The sequence below is a fragment of the Podarcis erhardii genome (genome assembly GCF_964252035.2).
Source record: "Podarcis erhardii genome assembly, chromosome: 8".
Lineage (NCBI taxonomy): Eukaryota > Metazoa > Chordata > Lepidosauria > Squamata > Lacertidae > Podarcis > Podarcis erhardii.
Window position 1 is genome coordinate 3,784,627 of NC_138499.1, and position 19,628 is coordinate 3,804,254.

Below are 19,628 nucleotides of genomic sequence, written 5' to 3' on the forward strand. Positions count from 1 at the left end.
CTCAGGTTCTTATCCTCAAAATAACCCTATGGATATAGGTCAGGCTGAGTGTCTCCCCCAAAGTCACCCAGTGAGTTTCATGAACCACACTGGATCTCTCATGTCTTGGTGTGATGGCCTCGGATTCGGACTCTGAACCAGAGGAAGATGAAGCAAAATGGAAGCCCAGAACAAAAGAAGACCCCAACTTTTATTAGTTACTAATCCCCGAAACTACACCCCTAAAACTACATCACAACTACATCATTGATACATCACAAAAAGGAGGGGTTGAGGGAGGAGTTGTGTTGGTAATCTGAGTGTCCTGTCACCTGGCTGGTTCCCCCTTTCCCCCTCCCCATGAGTACTTTCCAGGTGACAAAGGGGAGTTTGCAGTTTCCTGCCCCCAGAGGGAAGAGCTGATCATTGTCCTTTGTTCCAGTCCATGCTGAATCCACTCCTACATGCAAGTTCTTTGTGACTTTGATGGTCTTCTGTCTAGGACCATCAGGGTTGGCATAGTAACTGGGCAGGGCTCCTGTGTATGTGCTGGTATGCTCAAGGGATTATGGCTGCCCTGTATCAAACCTTCCCCATTTTGTAGTCCTTCCTTCGTGGAGTAAAATAAAAGTGGAACGGTGCAGATCCGATGTATGGTTGATTTTCTATGAATTTATAACAGAAGTGTTGCATATGTTGTGTGTGTGTGTGTCGAGTTTGTACAAACTGAATGATTGGGGGGGGGGTGGTTCCTGCGACAGATGCAACAGGAATGTGGGGGAGGAAGGGTTTAGATTTCTTGTGCCCTGGGGATGGTTTTGGGGAAAGCCAGCCCTATAGAAAAAGGGGTGGGCTCTACTGGAATGGAACTGGAACCAGACAGCTGGCAGTAGCGGCAGAGCAAGCCAATCACCATGGGGGCGGGGCTAGCCACTGCAGGGTGGGGCCAGCTGGGACAGGACACTCCGTGGGGCCTCGAAGGAGCCTGCCTGCCTCCTGTCACTCAGGCCCCCTACAGCTGAGGGGGAGGCGGCGGGTGGACCGTTTGGGGCAGCCGGAGCCTGTGGGTGCCCAAGCCACCATGTCACTCCCAGGAGAGATAATAATAATAATAATTAGTAATAATTAATAAATTTTATTTATACCCCGCCTTCCCCGGCCAGAGCCGGGCTCAGGGCGGCTAACACCAGTAAAATTACAGTAAAAACATAATAGGGGAAAAACCCACCAATTTAAAATTACAATAGAAACATAATGGGGGGGGGAGCCAATTTAAAATACAGGTTAAAATGCAATTTAAAATGCAGCCTCATTTTAAAAGTAGCCCATAGATCAAGACCATAAGGGGAAGGAAACATAAGGGTCAGACTGGGTCCAAACCAAAGGCCAGGCGGAACGGCTCTGTCTTGCAGGCCCTGCGGAAAGATGTCAAGTCCCGTAGGGCCCTGGTCTCTTGTGACAGAGCGTTCCACAAGATCGGGGCCAGTACTGAAAAGGCCCTGGCCCAAGTTGAGACCAATCTAACCACCTTGCGACCTGGGACCTCCAATATGTTGTCATTTGTGGACCTTAAGGTCCTCCGCGGGGCAAACCAGATGCGTGGCTGGGGCACGCTACAGGCCCGGTGGTGAGTGCCGCCTGACATTTTGTCACCCCCCTCTGTGGTGACACCCGGGTTGAACTGCCCGCACCGCCCCCCTTCCTCCGCCCCTGGCTGGCAGTCAAGATCAAAAAGGATGCAGAACAGCTTTTAAATTAATTTCAGGATGAAATGCAACAGCCCACAGAGAGCCTCAGGCTGACAACTCATCCCTTTGGAATGAGAGCGTCAAGGCCCAAAGTTGTTCTACTAAGGATAGGCTGGAACATGTCAATGGGTGTACATGAATATGTGTACCTTGCAAAGGACTGTTCCTCCCACATATGCACACATTTCAAAACTGACACCACATTTTCTGTGCTTAACAACAACAGATGGAATGCTCTACCCAGGGACGCATGCCTGACACCCTCTTTGCCCAGTTTTTGGTGCTCAACAAAGACTTTTCTCTTTCCCTGGGCTTTTGGTTCTTAATCAGGCTCTTAAGGGCCCTAAGGAAGTCAGATTATCCTCCACCAGGGCCAGGGCCTTCTCAGTGATGGCTCCGACCTGGTGGAATGCTCTGTCCTATGAGACCAGGGCCCTGCAGGATTTAACTTCCTTCCGCAGGGCCTGTAAGACAGAGCTATTCCACCTGGCTTTCAACTTGAACTTAGCCTGATCTTTTATTCCCCTTCCTTCCCTCCCTCTCCCCTTTTTATGAAGATTACCCACTTTGGAATCCCACAGCTAATTCTCCCCTGGTCTCCTCGCTGGCTCAAATAGGACTAATTTAGCCAGCTAGCCCTGGTGATCATCTAATGTTTATTGGATGGATTTCCCCCCTAAATTGATTTTTGAATTCTGATTTTATTGTTATTCACGTTTTATACTGTATTTTATGTTGTTTTTTTGTTGCATCAATTAAGTGTTTTAAATTTGTTGTTAGCCACCTCTGAGCCCGGTTTTCTGAACCAGGAAGGGTGGGGTATAAATTAAAAATTATTATTTATCAGAAGGGTGGAATCGTGGTCTCTCATAGTGGAGCTATAGTGCTGCCTTTGTTCCTTAACTGTATTTTTATCCTCTCTTTGTATTGCTGTGTTAATTAGCTTTTTATTGTTGTTGTGGAACAGTCTCTTTTGGAAGGTTGTGGAGTCTCCTTCCTTGGAGGTTTCTCAGCAGAGGTTGGATGGCCATCTGTCATGGATGCTGTAGCTGAGATTCCTGCATTGCAGGGGGTTGGTCTAGATGACCCTAAGGGTCCCTTCCAGCTCTACTATTCTTTGATTCTAACTACAAATCCCATCATCCACCAGGCTAAGGAAGGCTGCCGTGGACTGATCCTTTTGGGAAGAGACTGCTAAACACTGGGAAGAAGGATATTCTATCCCTGTAAGCTGCTCCTTCCTTCAACAGCAGTTGCTAAATGTAGTGATGTATGGAAGTGAGAGCTGGACCATATAGAATGGATGCTTTTCAATTCTGGTGCTGGAGGAGACTCCTGAGAGTCCCATGGACTGCAAGAAGATCAAACCGATCCATTCTGAAGGAAATCAGCCCTGAGTGCTCACTGGAAGGACAGATCCTGAAGCTGAGGCTCCAAGACTTTGGCCACCTCATGAGAAGAGAAGACTCCCTGGAAAAGACCCTGATGTTGGGAAAGATGGAGGGCACAAGGAGAAGGGGACGACGGAGGACGAGATGGTTGGACAGTGTTCTCGAAGCTACGAACATGAGTCTGACCAAACTGCGGGAGGCAGTGGAAGAGAGGAGAGCCTGGCGTGCTCTGTTCCATGGGGTCACGAAGAGTCGGACACAACTAAATGACTAAACAACAACAACAACATGTTAGGCTGAAGGGTCTGTAGTGCAAAACATTTGGACCACTACCCCTTATTCAGGCCCTCCCATTTTCATCTACCACCCTGAAACCGCTTGATTTGTTCCAAAACAAAAGTGTCATTTTCGTTTCATTTATGAGGCGGTTCCCATGAAGTTATTCTTCCATATTAATAAGAGCACACATGGAACATTTGCGAATGTGGAATCCAACACAGATACCAGCATATATAATTTCACTCCTTGCATAACCAGCCTCTGGCACATGAACTGGCACATGAAGAGCAACTCATCCTCTTATTCGAGGCTGACGTAACCTGTTTGAAGCTATCAAGGCTTCCACTGATGAGAAAACCTGTCCTGGAACTCTCTGTTTTCCCAACAAGTGAAACTTGAAAATCAGGGAGTCAAATGAATGTGAAAAAAACAGTCCTCACTTTCTGGCTCCAGGACTTCATTGTGGCGTTAAATGTCCAGTTTGTTCCTATAATTACTTTTAAACGGAAGGATTAGAAAATAGCCACTGTGATACAGTGGTCAGCGTGTTGAACTATGACCACATAGACTCAGATTCAAATCACTGCTCAGTCAGGAAGCTCGCCTGGGGAATCAGGCATGGTGTGATAGAAGGATCTACTCTGACGTTGTTGTTGTTTAGACATTTAGTCATGCCTGACTCTTTGTGACCCCATGGACCAGAGCACGCCAGGCCCTCCTCTCTTCCACTGCTTCCCGCAGTTGGGTCAAACTCATGCTGGTAGCTTCAAGAACACTGTCCCACCATCTCGTCCTCCGTCGTCCCCTTCTCCTTGTGCCCTCCATCTTTCCCAACATCAGGGTCTTTTCCAGGGAGTCTTCTCTTCTCATGAGGTGGCCAAAGTACTGGAGCCTCAGCTTCAGGATCTGTCCTTCCAGTGAGCACTCAGGGCTGATTTCCTTCAGAATGGAGAGGTTTGATCTTCTTGCGGTCCATGGGACTCTCAGGAGTCTCCTCCAGCACCAGAATTCAAAAGCAGCAATTCTTCAGCGATCAGCCTTCTTGATGGTCCAGCTCTCACTTCCATACATCACTACTGGGAAAACCATAGCTTTAACTATACGGACCTTTGTCGACAAGGTGATGTCTCTGCTTTTTAAGATGCTGTCTAGGCTTGTCATTGCTTTTCTCCTAAGAAGCAGGTGTCTTTTAATTTCGTGACTGCTATCACCATCTGCAGTGATCATGGAGCCCAAGAAAGTAAAATCTTTCACTGCCTCCATTTCTTCCCCTTCTATTTGCCAGGAGGTGATGGGACCAGTGGCCATGATCTTCGTTTTTTTGATGTTAAGCTTCAGACCATATTTTGTGCTCTCCTCTTTCACCCTCATTAAAAGGTTATTTAATTCCTCCTCACTTTCTGTCGTCAAGGTTGTGTCATCTGCATATCTGAGGTTGTTGATATTTCTTCCGGCAATCTTTATTATGGCTAGGGATTCATCCAGCCCAGCCTTTCGCATGATGAATTCTGCATACAGTGGTGCCCCGCAAGACAAATGCCTCGCAAGACGGAAAACCCGCTAGACGAAAGGGTTTTCCGTTTTGGAGGCGCTTCGCAAAACGAATTTCACTGTGGGCTTGCTTCGCAAGACGAAATGTCTTGCGAGTTCCTGCGGTTCCCCCCCTTTCCCCCCTTTTCCTAAGCCGCTAAGCCGCTTATCAGCTGATCCGCTGATAAGCCGCTTATCAGCTGATCCGCTAAAAGCCGCTAAACCGCTAATAGCGCTAATCCACTAAGCTGTCAATGGGCTTGCTTCGCAAGACGAAAAAATCGCTATACGAAGAGCCTCACGGAACGGATTAATTTCGTCTTGCGAGGCACCACTGTATAAGTTAAATAAGCAGTGAGACAATATACAGCCTTGTCGTACTCCTTTCCCAGTTTTGAAGCAATCAGTTGCTCCATATCCCTATCTAACTGTAGATTCTTGTCCCACATAGAGATTTCTCAGGAGACAGATGAGGTGATCAGGCACTCCCATTTCTTTAAGAACTTGCCATAGTTTGTAGGGCGATCCAAAGTGAATCTGGTCAGGATTATAAATACCTGTGGGCTAACAATGAGAAAGAGTGGGAGCACCAGGCACACAATCTCATCGCGACATATTGGCTCGGAGTTCCCCCAAATCTCTCTGAATTACCTTATATTTGCGTTCCTGTAAGGTAACAGGAGACATCAACAAGAAACATCAACAACCTCACGAAGAGTCGGACAAGACCACCACCACCACCAACAACAACAAAAGGTAACAGGCCCTTACTCAGTCCTGATCACCTGGAAGTAGAGATGGGCGAATCTATCAAGCTTCTCATTTTTCCAATCTCAAATTTTGTTCTCCACATTTTCACAGCAGGCTGATGATGATGATGATGATAAAATACAATCCTCATGACAATTCACAAGCATTTTAGTGTGAATTTTTCCTATTATACACATTTTCATATGTGGTTTTTTCACCAGTGTACATACTTGCACAATGAATTTTCATTATGCATTTTTGTATGTTTTTTTCACGCACACCTTACTTTAGTACATTCATTTTAGCACAGAGCTGCATTGCAAAATTCGGGGAACTGAGAATTTCAAAGGACATCTGTGTTTTGGTTCATGTATTGTTTCAGGAAGTGCAAATGAGGCCAATTCTGCTTTAAAGGCAAACGGAACTGAATTCCTCCCACAGTCCTATAAGGGAGCCTCAGGCGCCTACAGATGTGTGTGTGCAGCCCATCTTTGCAAATATACAGTAGTATTTGAGGATGTTCTAAACATACATCGAAATGCCCCAAATTTCTGTGTTTTAGGGTTCTGATTTTTGCTATAATGCTGCTCTTCCAATTTCCCTCCTCCCCAAGGCTGGGTTTTCCATTTCCTTGTGTGACATTTTGTTCCATTCTTTACTTAGAGCATTTGTACCCTGCCAAGCAGATCCCCCAGAACAGATTACATGCAACCAAAACAAGACAGTCAAGAACAGAGGTCAGCAACCTTAATCGGAGGATGGGATGGTTGACGTTCCGTCCGCCGGAGAATGGGCCAGAGTGTGTGCACATGCACACTCTTCCAGGTCAGAGGAGCGCCCGTGCACATAGGTAAAGGTAAAGGGACCCCTGACCATTAGGTTCAGTCGTGGCCGACTCTGGGGTTGTGGAGCTCATCTCGCTTTACTGGCCAAGGGAGTCGGCGTCCAGCTTCCGGGTCATGTGGCCAGCATGACTAAGCCGCTTCTGGCGAACCAGAGAAGCGCAGGAAACGCTGTTTACCTTCCCACCGGAGCGGTACCTATTTATCTACTTGCACTTTGACGTGCTTTCGAACTGCTAGGTTGGTAGGAGCTGGGACCGAGCAACAGGAGCTTACCCCATCACGGGGATTCGAACCGCTGACCTTCTGATCGGCAAGCCCTAGGCTCTGTGGTTTAACCCACAGCCTCACCCGCGTCCTGCCCGTGCACATGCACACATGCTATTTTGGGTGCTTCTCCGTTCTGCATGTGTCTCCGCACGCTATTTCTGGCACACATCTGGGTCGGAGGAGTGCCCGTGTGCATGCGCACAGGTGCCATCAACCCAGAAGTTGGTCTCCATGCTGTGCCACACCATGCTGTGCCATAGTGTGCTGCGCCGGTAAGCGCAGGCGGGGCGGGGGGTGGGAGGGGTTGCCATGGGCCGGTTAGACAAACCTCATGGACAGCTACCAGCCCATGGGCCTTAGGTTGCCAACCCCTGGTCAAGAATGTCTACCACTTGGAAGGTTGGGAAAGGTTGTGGAAGAAAGGGGTTAAGTTTACTGCATGCACGGCTCTAAAGGAAAACATTATGAAAATGATGTATGTTGTTGTTGTTTAGTCGTTCAGTCATGTCCGACTCTTCGTGACCCCCTGGACCAGAGCACGCCGGGCACTCCTGTCTTCCACTGCCTCCCGCAGTTTGGTCAGACTCATGCTGGTAGCTTCAAGAACACTATCCAACCATCTCATACTCTGTCATCCCCTTCTCCTTGTGCCCTCCATCTTTCCAACTTCAGGGTCTTTTTCAGGGAGTCTTCTCTTCTCATGAGGTGGCCAAAGTCCTGGAGCCTCAGCTTCAGGATCTGTCCTTCCAGTGAGCACTCAGGGCTGATTTCCTTCAGAATGGAGAGGTTTGATCTTCTTGCAGTCCATGGGACTCTCAAGAGTCTCCTCCAGCACCGGAATTCAAAAGCATCAGTTCTTCAGCGATCAGCCTTTTTTATGGTCCAACTCTCACTTCCATACATTACTACTGATGTATAGATGGTACTTAACCTCAGTAAAATTAGCAAAGATTTACCATATGAGTGATAAGTTATGTTGAATATGTAAAGAAAAAGAAGGAACCTTTTACCATATGTGGTGGACGCGTCCAAAGGTGGAAGATATATAAGATATATAATGAATTGAAAAAAATGTTGAAATATACATTTATTAAGAAACCAGAAGCCTTTCTACTTGGAATAATAGGAATGGAATTTCCTAAAAAAAAGATGTTAGATGGTTTTTGTATGCCACAACTGCAGCGAGAATTTTACTTGCCCAAAATTGGAAATCACAGGAAATACCAACAGTGGAAGATTGGCAGATGAAGATGTTGGTCTTTTTGGAGCTGGCCGACCTTACCGCGATCAGAAAGAGGAGGAACCTCAAGAAGAATGGAAGAAATTGAAGGAATATTTAGTAAAATATAACAATATAACATAAGTGGAAATACTTGCAAGTACTAAATTTGGTTTAGGATTAAACTATGTTGAATTGTATAAGATGATGGATTGAGAATATTATGAAAAGAAAGGAAGTTAGTAATTTGAACAAGTTAATTTCATTAGAAAGTGGATATTGGAAAGTTGCTAAAATGAGATTTAATGAAAATCAGATTTGAGGAAGTCACCCAATAATGGAATGCAATTTGGATTTTTAACTGTAAGAAGCTTTGAATGTATGTATGTTTTTTCTTTTTTATATGTTTGTTATTTTGTGTTGTGTTAAATTTGGAAAAGTAATAAAAAAAAATTGAAGGAAGAAAAGGAACGTCTAACGCTGAGAGTTTCCAGGGATCTTTTGCAGGCAGATCTCCTGCTGCAGACCTCAGGCCTCTCCCCTTTGAGGTTGTCACCTACATGTGATCTCCTCCCTCTCTTTCTCTCTCTCCTGCATAATGATGAATTGCCTTTGGTGATCTCACAGGCCCACACCCATTCCCACACTGACCAACTCCTATGCTCATTCGTCAGCCAAGTCTGTCCCTCCCCATCCTCAGCTTCTTGAACCCTAAAATTATTGTGACCATGGCAACAAAAGGTAAACACCTCAGGGGTGTATATAACCATAGTGGCCAGCAGTCTGGGATACAGTTCCACAGATCACTGCAAAGATGAAGACTCTGCTGGTTGCCTTGCTGGTGGCGATCTTATGCGCCGGGAAAGGTAAGGCACATTTCTCACCTTTGCTTAGGAAAAGAGCTGCAGAAAAGGACGAGAGACTTGGAGACTCATAGAATCGCAAGACTGTAGGCTTGGGAGGGATGCCGTCTAGTCCAAACCCCTGCAACCCAGGGGAAGAACATAAGGTGTAAGCATCAGAGCATTATAATCTCAGGGCTGTGGGTTCAGTTCTGTGATCTACAATCTAAAAGGGGGACCTGCTCGGACCTGCTCGGACCAGTGCCTCGTGTTTAATACTGAATGCCCCATTAAAAAAAACCCTCACCCAAGTTTCTAACACCATGGAGAGGTTTCTACTGAAGATTTATGAATGTATAAGAGGAACCCTGCTGGCTCATATCTATGATCCATTGGATCTATCATCCTGTTTCTGTTAGTTCCCAGCCAGATGTTTTCAGGAAAGAGGGCATGAAGGCAACAGCTGTTCTCCTGCCTCAGCCACTGGCATCCTGAGGTATACTGCACTAACTCTGGAGGTTTCATTTGGCCAGTGGAATTGTAGGAATTAATTAGGCATTGGTGCGAAGAAGTGTTGTTTCCTCTTCCTTCGTCCCATCTGTCTGATGGTGTGGGATTTAGAGGGCAAGTCAGATGAGGGAAGGTGGAAGGGACTGTGTGAATGAAGGCTTGTGTGAGTGTAGCCTTTCAGAAACGTCTAAAAGGCAATGGGAGAAGAAGTGACCAAACAAAGGATATGCAATAAACTATTGGATTAAATAACAGAAAAGTAGGTTTAGGTTGTCCCTAGCCCAGCTGAATGTTGGAAGATTCTTATCCCTGCAGAAAAGTTTCCTAAGAAAGGTTGGCTCACCCAGACACGCTTCAGATACGCAGGGTGTACCTGTGGCAGGAACATGTATCTGTCTAATGCGCCGCCATGCTCTCCCCTGCTCCTGCGCATAGAACATGTTACGTGATCTGACATTAGTGTACGGAAAGCTGTGTATATGAATAATCTGCCTAGGCGTTCCAGCCACCCTGCGGGGGGGTTTTTTGCATCAGGAAGATTGTAAGAGTGGGCAATTCACATACAGGTATGGCTCTATGTCTGTGGATGTTGAACGGCACGCATTTTGCACAGTGTGCCGAAAAGTTGCGCAGGAGAATGAAATTTCTCAAGACATGCATAGCCTTCATGCTGGGCCCTTTAGGAGCATGACATGCCGCACCCTTTAGGAGGAAAATGGGGGAAATTAGGGATGTGATATTTTTGGATCATATGTTTTGTTAAATTTCTAATAAAAAATTATTTAAAAAAAATATATTTGAAGTCCCATCCTCCAAATTACAATCCCATAGGATTGTAAGACTATAGCTGGGAAGGGGTGGGGACACATAAGCGGATTAGATTGAAACCAAACAAACAGTAAACAAAGGAAGAGATTTGGGTTGGAAAACAGCCCCTCTGGGCTTCCTGTGCGCCAGGGGATGGAACCCTCTCCCAACACTGCAGGAGAGAGACAGAGATGATCAGATAATGACAGGGGAATTGCATTTTCTGCATTCCTCTTTGCTTGCAAGAGGAATATGGCTCCCACCTGGCTGTTTGGCACTCAGTTCCCCATGGAATGCGAGTACAGACAAAGGCACTGGGTGCATGGAGCACTCTGGCTGCCGCGACCCCCTGATCCCGTTCCTGGAAGCACAGGTTATCCTGCTAATTGGGTTTTTTAAACTGGAGTAAACCACAGGCACGTGCTAGAGATGATGAGATAAGAAACTGCGAAAACAACCCAGCTACAAGGATTTTAAAGGTTTGGCTTGAGAGGGGATTTCATTCAGTGAAAGAGATGAGGGGCACACGGTTTGCTTATATTAAAGTTTTTCTCTACATTTATGATATAGCAAACCCTCCCAGGAATGCAAGTTAAAAAAACCACATCTGTAAAAGTAAGGGTGGAAGAAATTGGAATATAAATATTTAACAAAACTGGAACTCGGTCCAGTATATCTGAAGGAGCGTCTCCACCCCCATCGTCCTACCTGGATGCTGAGGTCCAGCTCCGAGGGCCTTCTGGCGGTTCCCTCACTGCGAGAAGCCAAGTTACAGGGAACCAGGCAGAGGGCCTTCTCGGTGGTGGCACCCGCCCTGTGGAACGCCCTGCCACCAGATATCAAAGAGAACAACAACTACCAGACTTTTAGAAGACATCTGAAGGCAGCCCTGTTTAGGGCTTTGTTAATGTTTGATGCATTATTGTATTTTAATATTTTGTTGGAAGCCGCCCAGAGTGGCTGGGGAAGCCCAGCCAGATGGGCGGGGTATAAATAAATAAATAAATAAATAAATAAATAAATAAATAATAACTGTGTGTGAGAGAGAAAGGAACTGAGAGAGAAGGGGGGGAAACATTACGTTTTGAAAATACAGAGCAAAGTTTTCCCTAACATCTGTTATCCACAAAAGAATGCTTTTTGAGATAAGGATAATTGGCCATAAATCAGTGGCAGGGCAGAAAGGAGTCTACCAGCTGCGGGAATAGAAGCTATGTGAAGTCTGGATTCAGACCATTCTTTCTAGGCTGGAGAAATGGCCAAGATGGCTTGTTTACTGGAAGCCAAATCATGGGATGAAGCAATGCAGTGACTCTGGAAACTGTGAGATAACTGCTTCTCTCAAGGCATGATGGGAACCATCACCAGTTGTTGGAATGAAGGCTATAACATCATATATGGATAGGAAAATATCATGGGCGTGGGAACTATCACATGCAGGAAAGAATAAGGATTACACTTAGAGTTCCTCACTTGAAACTTTATAAATTACCTAATATACCAACACAAATGAAATCACAAGATTGGAGCTGTTATATAAGGGATGATTATATCTGAATGGAATGTAATGGAACTTATTAGGATTTTGGAAGGCATGTAGAAGAACGAAGCCATCAAATCTAGCACATGGAGAGGCCAGTTTGATTAACTGTATAATTTGACATTTGAAAAATTGGCATTAATAATTGTATTAACTGGATAAAATTGAGGCTATTATATAATGAGGCTGAATATAATGAGGCTGTTATTGGAATGATATTGGAAAATCAATGAAAACATATTTAGAAAAAGAAAAAGAAAAACCGCTCCTCCATTTTGCCAACATGTCTGGGGCACAGGGCTGTGAAACAAACCATTGGTCATATTTGGCTTTGTGGCGTCCATCACATTGCTTACAAGATGTCACCAGGAAGCCTATTCATTCTGAAGGCAAAGTTTCCCGCCCTCACTTGGATTTGGCTTCCTTGGTCCATCGCAACTTCTCACAGAATCCTTCAGCTGCGGGGCGGTGTCAAGGTGGCAGGCAGCCCCGTACATTTTACTAAAAGCCAGAAAGAATTACAAACTGAGAGCTGTAATCCTGTGGGAATTGAGGTGGGCAGAACCTTGCTCTGTGAACATGGCAATACTTGAGAATAAATATGCAATGAAGTGTGCTTTGTGGGAGCGGCCTGGCCTGTTTGTCTCCTACTTTTCTGCGGTTGTTTGCTGGGTGCACAGAGCAGCCTTTGTGCTGGGTGGAGCTGATGATAGACATAGTACAAAACATCTGGAAGGCACTAGGCTGGAAAAGCCTGCTTTTCTTTATTCTTATAATTCTTATAATCATTATTGCTATTATAATATAATAATAATAATAATAATAATTTATTATTTATACCCCGCCCATCTGGCTGAGTCTCCCCAGCCACTCTGGGCGGCTGCCAATCAAGTATTAAAAACAATACAGCGTTAAATATTAAAAACGTCCCTGAGCAGGGCTGCCTTCAGATGTCTTTTAATGATAGGATAGCTACTTATTTTCTTGACATCGGAAGGGAGGGTGTTCCACAGGGCGGGTGCCAATACCGAGAAGACCCTCTGCCTGGTTCCCTGTAACTTGGCTTCTCGCAATGAGGGAACCGCCAGAATGCCCTCGGAGCTGGACCTCAGTGTCCGGGCTGAAGGATGGGGGTGGAGAAGTTCCTTCAGGTCTACTGGACCGAGGCCATTTAGGGCTTTAAAGGTCAGCACCAACACTTTGAATTGTGCTCTGAAACGTACTAGGAGCCAATGCAGATCTCTCAGTACCGGTGTTATGTGGTCCCAGCGGCCACTCCCAGTCACCAGTCTAGCTGCCGCATTCTGGATTAATTGCAGTTTCCGGGTCACCTTCAAAGGTAGCGCCATTTAGAGCGTGTTGCAGTAGTCCAAGCGGCAGATAACTAGAGCATGCACCACTCTGGTGAGACAGTCTGCGGGCAGAGAGGGTTCTCATCCTGCGTAGCAGATGGAGCTGGTAGACAGCTGCCCTGGACACAGAATTAACCTGCACCTCCATGGACAGCTGTGAGTCCAAAATGACTCCCAGGCTGCGCACCTGGTCCTTCAGGGGCACAGTTATCCCATTCAGGACCAGGGAGTCCCCCCCACCCGCCCTATTATAATAATGATTGGAAGCCTTTGGAAGTCAAATATTTCCATTTGCAAGTCACTGGCCATTTTGTATTTCAGCAGAATCCTGGCTAGGTTGCAAATTAATGGATCACTTTACCCAGCCAGATGGGTGGGTTATAAATAATAAAACTATTAAAATGATTACTGTCATTTTTCCTGTCTAAGGAAACATCCCCCAACCCGTTTTTGTCTCCTAGTCCTGGTCTTTTGCTAGGAGGTGTGTTGTGAGCAGGTTCCAGCAACAGAAGTGTTGCCAGTGAAACTGCTCTCCCTTGAGGGCATCTCAGTAGGCTGGCTCTTTGCCAAATTGCTTGGGATCTTACCACCAAGAAGTTGCAACGCCCTTGCCATAATTTGCGCTTAATGAAGGCTTTGGAGATGTGCAGAGCAGAATGTCAACAAGGTCCTTATCTATGCATCTAGATTTCCACAGCGCATTGCATAGAACCCTACAATATGCACCTCTGAGGCTGCTGGCTGGAGGAATCCCGGAAACGTAGAGTTGGGACCCAATGGGTCATCTAGTCCAACCCGCTGCAATATGGGAATACCATCAAAAGAATCCCTGACAAGTGGCCACCCAACCTCTGTTGAAAAAGGAAGGAGAGTCGACCGCCTTCAAGCTCAGGGGTCAGCAACCTTTTTCAGCCGTGGGCCGGTCCACAGTCCCTCAGACCATGTGGTGGGCCAGGCTATATTTTTTTTGGGGGGGAAATAAACAAATTCCTATGCCCCACAAATAACCTGAAGGAGCGTCTCTGCCCCCATTGTTCTGCCTGGACACTGAGGTCCAGCCCTGAGGGCCTTCTGGCGGTTCCCTCATTGTGAGAAGCAAAGCTACAGGGAACCAGGCAGAGGGCCTTCTCGGTGGTGGCACCCGTCCTGTGGAACGCCCTCCCATCAGATGTCAAAGAGAAAAACAACTATCTGACATTTAGAAGACATCTGAATAGGAAATTTTTAATATGTGACATTTTAATGTATTTTTAATCTTTGTTTGAAGCCGCCAGAGTGGCTAGGGAAACCCAGCCAGTTGGGCGGGGTACAAATAAATTATTATTATTACTATTATTACTATTATTATTACCCAGGGATGCATTTTAAATAATAGCACACATTCTACTCATGTAAAAACACCAGGCAGGCCCCACAAATAACCCAGAGATGAATTTAAATAAAAGGACACATTCTACTCATGTAAAAACACGCAGATTCCCAGACCGTCTGTGGGCTGGATTGAGAAGGCGACTGGGCCGGATCTGGCCCGCGGGCCTTAGGTTGCCTACCCCTGTTCTGGTTCTTATTATGATTTCACACTCTTTAGTTAAACCATTCCTGCTTTCGAGTGGCTGGGGAAACCCAGCCAGATGGGTGGGGTATGAATTATAAAATAATAATAATAATAATAATAATAATAATAATAATAATAATAATAATGGCAAGCAGTTGACCTGCTTTCTCACTGATGCTTTTCAGTGTGTTGTGGTTTTCATGGCCTGCTCAGAGGTAAACTCTGGTCTTAATAGCCTCATGCAGAACCTCCTCCTTAGAAGGAAATGTGCTTTGCGCTACTTAGTTCAAAATGTGTTAAGCCAGTCCTGCTCTGTTTGGGGGCGCCTTTGTGTTAGAAATAAAAATCCCCGCTCCTTATGGGGCAACCCAGTCAGATGGGTGGGGTTAAATAATCATAATCATAATCATAATCATAATCGCTGTGGTCTAAACCACTGAGCCTCTCGGGTTTGTTGATCAGAAGGTTGGTGATTCGAATCCCCGCGATGGGATGAGCTCCTGTTGCTTTGTCCCAGCTCCGGCCAACCTAGCAGTTTGAAAGCATGCCAAAAAAGGTGCAAGTAGATAAATAGGTACCGCTCCGGCAGGAAGGTAAACGGCATTTCCATGCACTGCTCTGGTTTCGATGTTCTGTTGCGCCAGAAGTGGCTTAGTCATGCTGGCCACATGACCCGCAAAAACTGTCTGCGGACAAACGCCGGCTCACTCGGCTTGTAAAGTGAGATGAGCACCGCAACCCCAGAGTCGTTCGCGACTGGACTTAACTGTCAGGGGTCCTTAATAATAATAATATTCAAAGAGTCCTCTAACCAGGAAACACCTGCCCCAATAGAACAGTCTGAATTTGGTCTCTGGAAGATCTTCATCCTCTGGTTTGGGTAAACTTCAGGATTCAGAATGTGGGAGCAAGCAGTTCTCCACGGGGCCTTGAGAAAAACACCTGGGCATTCTATCCGATGGGGATCTCTCAGCTAATTTTGGAGGTATCCATACCTCTAAGGCGCCAGTGTGGAAGCTGTGGTCTTCCAGATGTTGAATGACAGCTCCTGCTATCCTTGACCTTTGACTATGCTGGCTGGGACTGATGGGAGTTGAGGCTAAACAGTATCTGGAAGAGCAAAGTGTTCTTCGCTCCCTGCTCTAAGGCGTGTTGCTTCGCCCCAAGGTCTCACAGCCTTGAAGGTCACAGCCAGACTGAGACAAACGTTGATTTATGTTCACCTGGGAAAGAGATGCCTTTGCTTGACTTTTGCTTCTCTGTTTTCTTTCCGCACAGCCCACGCCTTTTTTTGCTACAGGTGCGAGAACGAGCCTTCCAACTGGAACTGTATGAAAGCCGTTAAGTGCGCAGAACAGGACCAGTTCTGTACCACCATCACTTCGACCTCAGGAACGGGTAGGTAGCAAACCTTTATTATATTCTCTCTGAAGCTACAGTTGCTGAGCGTGAGGTGAAGCCCTATCCCTCAATGTCGCTAGCCAAGGGCACTGGCAGTATGACAGATCACTCTTCTTCCTAGGCTGGGTGAAAAAAGGGCAAAAACAGGTTACTGACTGGGACAGAGTGACGTTTGCAGCTATTGTTAAAGTTGCAAAAAACAAAGAGCACAGCTCTGAGGGAGGGAGGAATTTTTGTAACAACAATGGTGTACCAGCTCCGCTCAAGGCATGACGGATAGCAGCAACAACCGAGAAAAGACAGCCACAACATTTTACAAAGACAGGAAGAAAGAATAGGGACAGAATAAATGTCACACACAAGAAGAACAATGATATAGTATGAGGTCTTCACTTATAAATTGTTGAATGTGTTAACACAAATAGAAGTTATATACAGTGGTACCTCGGGTTACATACGCTTCAGGTTACATGCGCTTCAGGTTACAGACTCCGCTAAAATATTACCTTGGGTTAAGATCTTTGCTTCAGGATGAGAACAGAAATTGTGCAGCGGCGGCACAGTGACAGCAGGAGGCCCATTAGCTAAAGTGGTGCTTCAGGTTAAGAACAGTTTCAGGTTAAGAACAGACTTCCAGAACAAATTAAGTTCTTAACCCGAGGTACCACTGTTTATTGTAGCTGTTGCATAAGGGATTACTAACGCCCTCCCACCAGATGTCAAAGAGAACAAGAACTACCAGACATTTAGAAGACAACTGAAGGCAGCCCTCTTTAGGGAAGCTTTTAATGTTTGACGGACTACTGTATTTTAATATTTTGTTGGAAGCTGCCCAGAGTGGCTGGGGAAACCCAGGCAGATGGGCAGAGTATAAATAAATGATGATGATGACTGGAATGTAAGTGAAATCATTAAGATTTTGGAACGCAGAAACAAAGTAAATAATCAAACCATCAATTCTAGCATTTGGGGGCCACCTAAATTACATAATTGGGCATTTGTATGATTTGTATTAGGAATTGTATTATAATCTGGCAATGTTATAATGAGGCTGTTATTGGATTATTGTAATTGGAAAACTAATAAAAATTATTATATAACAAAAAAGAAAGCTAGCCGTCACCTATGGCCCATCTGTAAACTCTGAACCCAGCTCCCGTTGCTCGGTCCCTGCTCCTGCCAACCTAGCAGTTCGAAAGCACGCCAGCGCAAGTAGATAAATAGGTACCGCTGCTGTGGGAAGGTAAACGGGATTTCCGTGCACTCTGGTTTCCGTCACGGTGTCTGGTTGTGCCAGAAGCGGTTTAGTCCTGCTGGCCACATGACCCGGAAAGCTGTTTGTGGACAAACACTGGCTCCCTTGGCCTGAAAGCGAGATGAGCGCTGCAACCCCTAGTCGTCTTTGAGTGGACTTAACCATCCAGGGGTCCTTTACCTTTTACCTAGTAAAAGGGGACCCCTGACCATTAGGTCCACTCGTGGCTGACTCTGGGGTTGCAGTGCTCATCTCGCTTTATTGGCCAAGGGAGCCGGCGTACAGCTTCCAGGTCATGTGGCCAGCAGGACTAAGCCGCTTCTGGCAAACCAGAGCAGTGCACGGAAACGCCGTTTACCTTCCCGCTGGAGTGGTACCTATTTATCTATTTGCACTTTGACGTGCTTCCAAACTGCTAGGTTGGCAGGAGCAGGGACTGAGCAACGGGAGCTCACCCCGTCGCGGGGATTCGAACCGCCGACCTTCTGATCGGCAAGTCCTAGGATCTGTGGTTTAACCCACAGCGCCACGCGCCAAATATGGAAATAAAATTCCCAAACGACAGTTTGAAATGTCGTGACTTAAAACTCAGGGAGCACCCTCACGGCCTTTATTTTAACAATGGCCTCCAGACATTTTGCTGGGTGTGGAAAGACCAAGCAACGGAAGCTCACCCTGTTGCGGGGATTTGAACCGCCGACCTTCTGATCGGCAAGTCCTAGGCTCTGTGGTTTAAACCTTTTACCTACCCGTGTATAATCGCCCCTTTCATTCCTGTCCTCCAGGCAAGAACGCCGTGTACCAGCTTAGCAAGAGATGCACTCCTACCTGCACGGAGAACTTCATCGACACAGGCCTGACGAGCGTTTCGACCAAGTGTTGCAGCCATTCCTTATGCAATATCAGCGGGGCCACCAGTGTCAAAACCAGCGGCCTGCTGATGGCCGTGGGCGTCCTGGCCAGTTTCTTCTACATCTTCCAATCCCTCTTGTGAGGAGGTGTTGCGGAGCAAAGGTCACAGTTCTCCTATCCAAAACTGTCAAATGTCGCTCCCCTTTCCCTTGTTTGAGATCAATAAACCCGCCGTGGACAGCAAATACCACCCCACGGAAGCATTGCGGAAGGGCTTGCTCACCTGGATCACTGCCCTGAATGCTAAAATTCCTGACTTCTTGCTTGGTATTGCAGAGCGTGGAGTTCTCTCCACCTGCCCAGAAACCTCTCGCTCCTCTTTGGTGCTGCAATGCGCCATCTTCTCCTCCCCAGTCCCTCGACAAAGCAGCTGATGCGTCTTCTCCTCCATCCACCCCATATCATTTGCCCTCCCCCAAAGCCTCAGGTCATTCCCAGACAACACATTTTCTGACTGGTTTGCACAGAGTTCGGTTTGCACAACCTTTGCCATTCCCAGACAACCCACGTGCAAAATCAGTTTGCACAAAGTTTTCGAGGAAGTTAAATAAGATTAAATGACGTTGCATCAAGCAAATTCCATCTCATATGTTCCTTTATCCTTCCTCGTTGCTTTCCTTATTGAAGGGAGTCCCGGGGGGAGCGGCTTGGTTGCAGAAACCGATTTTTATTTTTCTGCCGGAGTTTTCTTTTATGTTAGAAGAGCAAAAGGCTGGAGGAGGCACAGGTCTTGGTGAGCTCAGAGCAGGTCTGCAGCACCGGCTCAAGCTGGTTCCACGATCACCTTTCCTAATTTCCCCAGGCATTCAAAGAAGTCTATTTTTTCTTAAAAAATGTGTGTATGTATTTTGGGTGGTGGTTGCTGGTGATCTCTAATTTAAAAACAAAAACAGAGGCTGTGCCAAGCTACGGTTTCTGGGGATTTCATTAGAACTGAGATCTTTTGTTGTAAAAAAAAAAAAAATCTAACAAATAAATTAAATAAAAATAAACCAGCCTCATAGTAACTGGACCAGGCCAGCCCCCATTGATTGGCTGGGCACAAGATCAGAAGTTGGGATTGGCATTTGTTGGGTGGGGAGAAGGCAGAAGCAAAGGGAGCCATCAGCTGATGGAGGTGGAAGGTACATGCCCCAAACAGGATGTTTTTAAAAGTCTCTCCCACTTTGCACCTTCCTCCACATTTGATGTTCTGTTCTGCGCCTGTGATTTGTAAAGCTGGAGTACATGTTAATAAAGTTTTGCCATTTAAGATCTGCAGCCTCAGTTGTCATTGATAATCTGTTTCAGTAGCCATTGCAATATTATAAACTGAAGAATAGAATAATAGAATTGGGTTATTGCTTTTGATCTTGCTGTGAACCAAAAATCTCCAAATGAATCTGAACTTCAGTGTCTAAAATCCCTGATAGAGGACAAGGCTCCTGAGACCACATTAAAGGCAGC

At 46.1% G+C, this 19,628-nt stretch overlaps 1 protein-coding gene across 1 annotated transcript; it reads left to right on the forward strand.

Annotated features, from left to right (window-relative positions):
* The first annotated feature begins 8,714 nt into the window (after positions 1-8,714).
* On the forward strand, positions 8,715-18,733 carry LOC309349020 (lymphocyte antigen 6E-like). Its single transcript, XM_081874877.1, has 3 exons — positions 8,715-8,874; positions 15,893-16,012; positions 18,056-18,733. The coding sequence occupies exons 1-3, from the start codon at positions 8,823-8,825 to the stop codon at positions 18,262-18,264; spliced, it is 381 nt and encodes a 126-aa protein (XP_081731003.1). The 5' UTR covers positions 8,715-8,822; the 3' UTR covers positions 18,265-18,733.
* Positions 18,734-19,628: the final 895 nt, after the last annotated feature.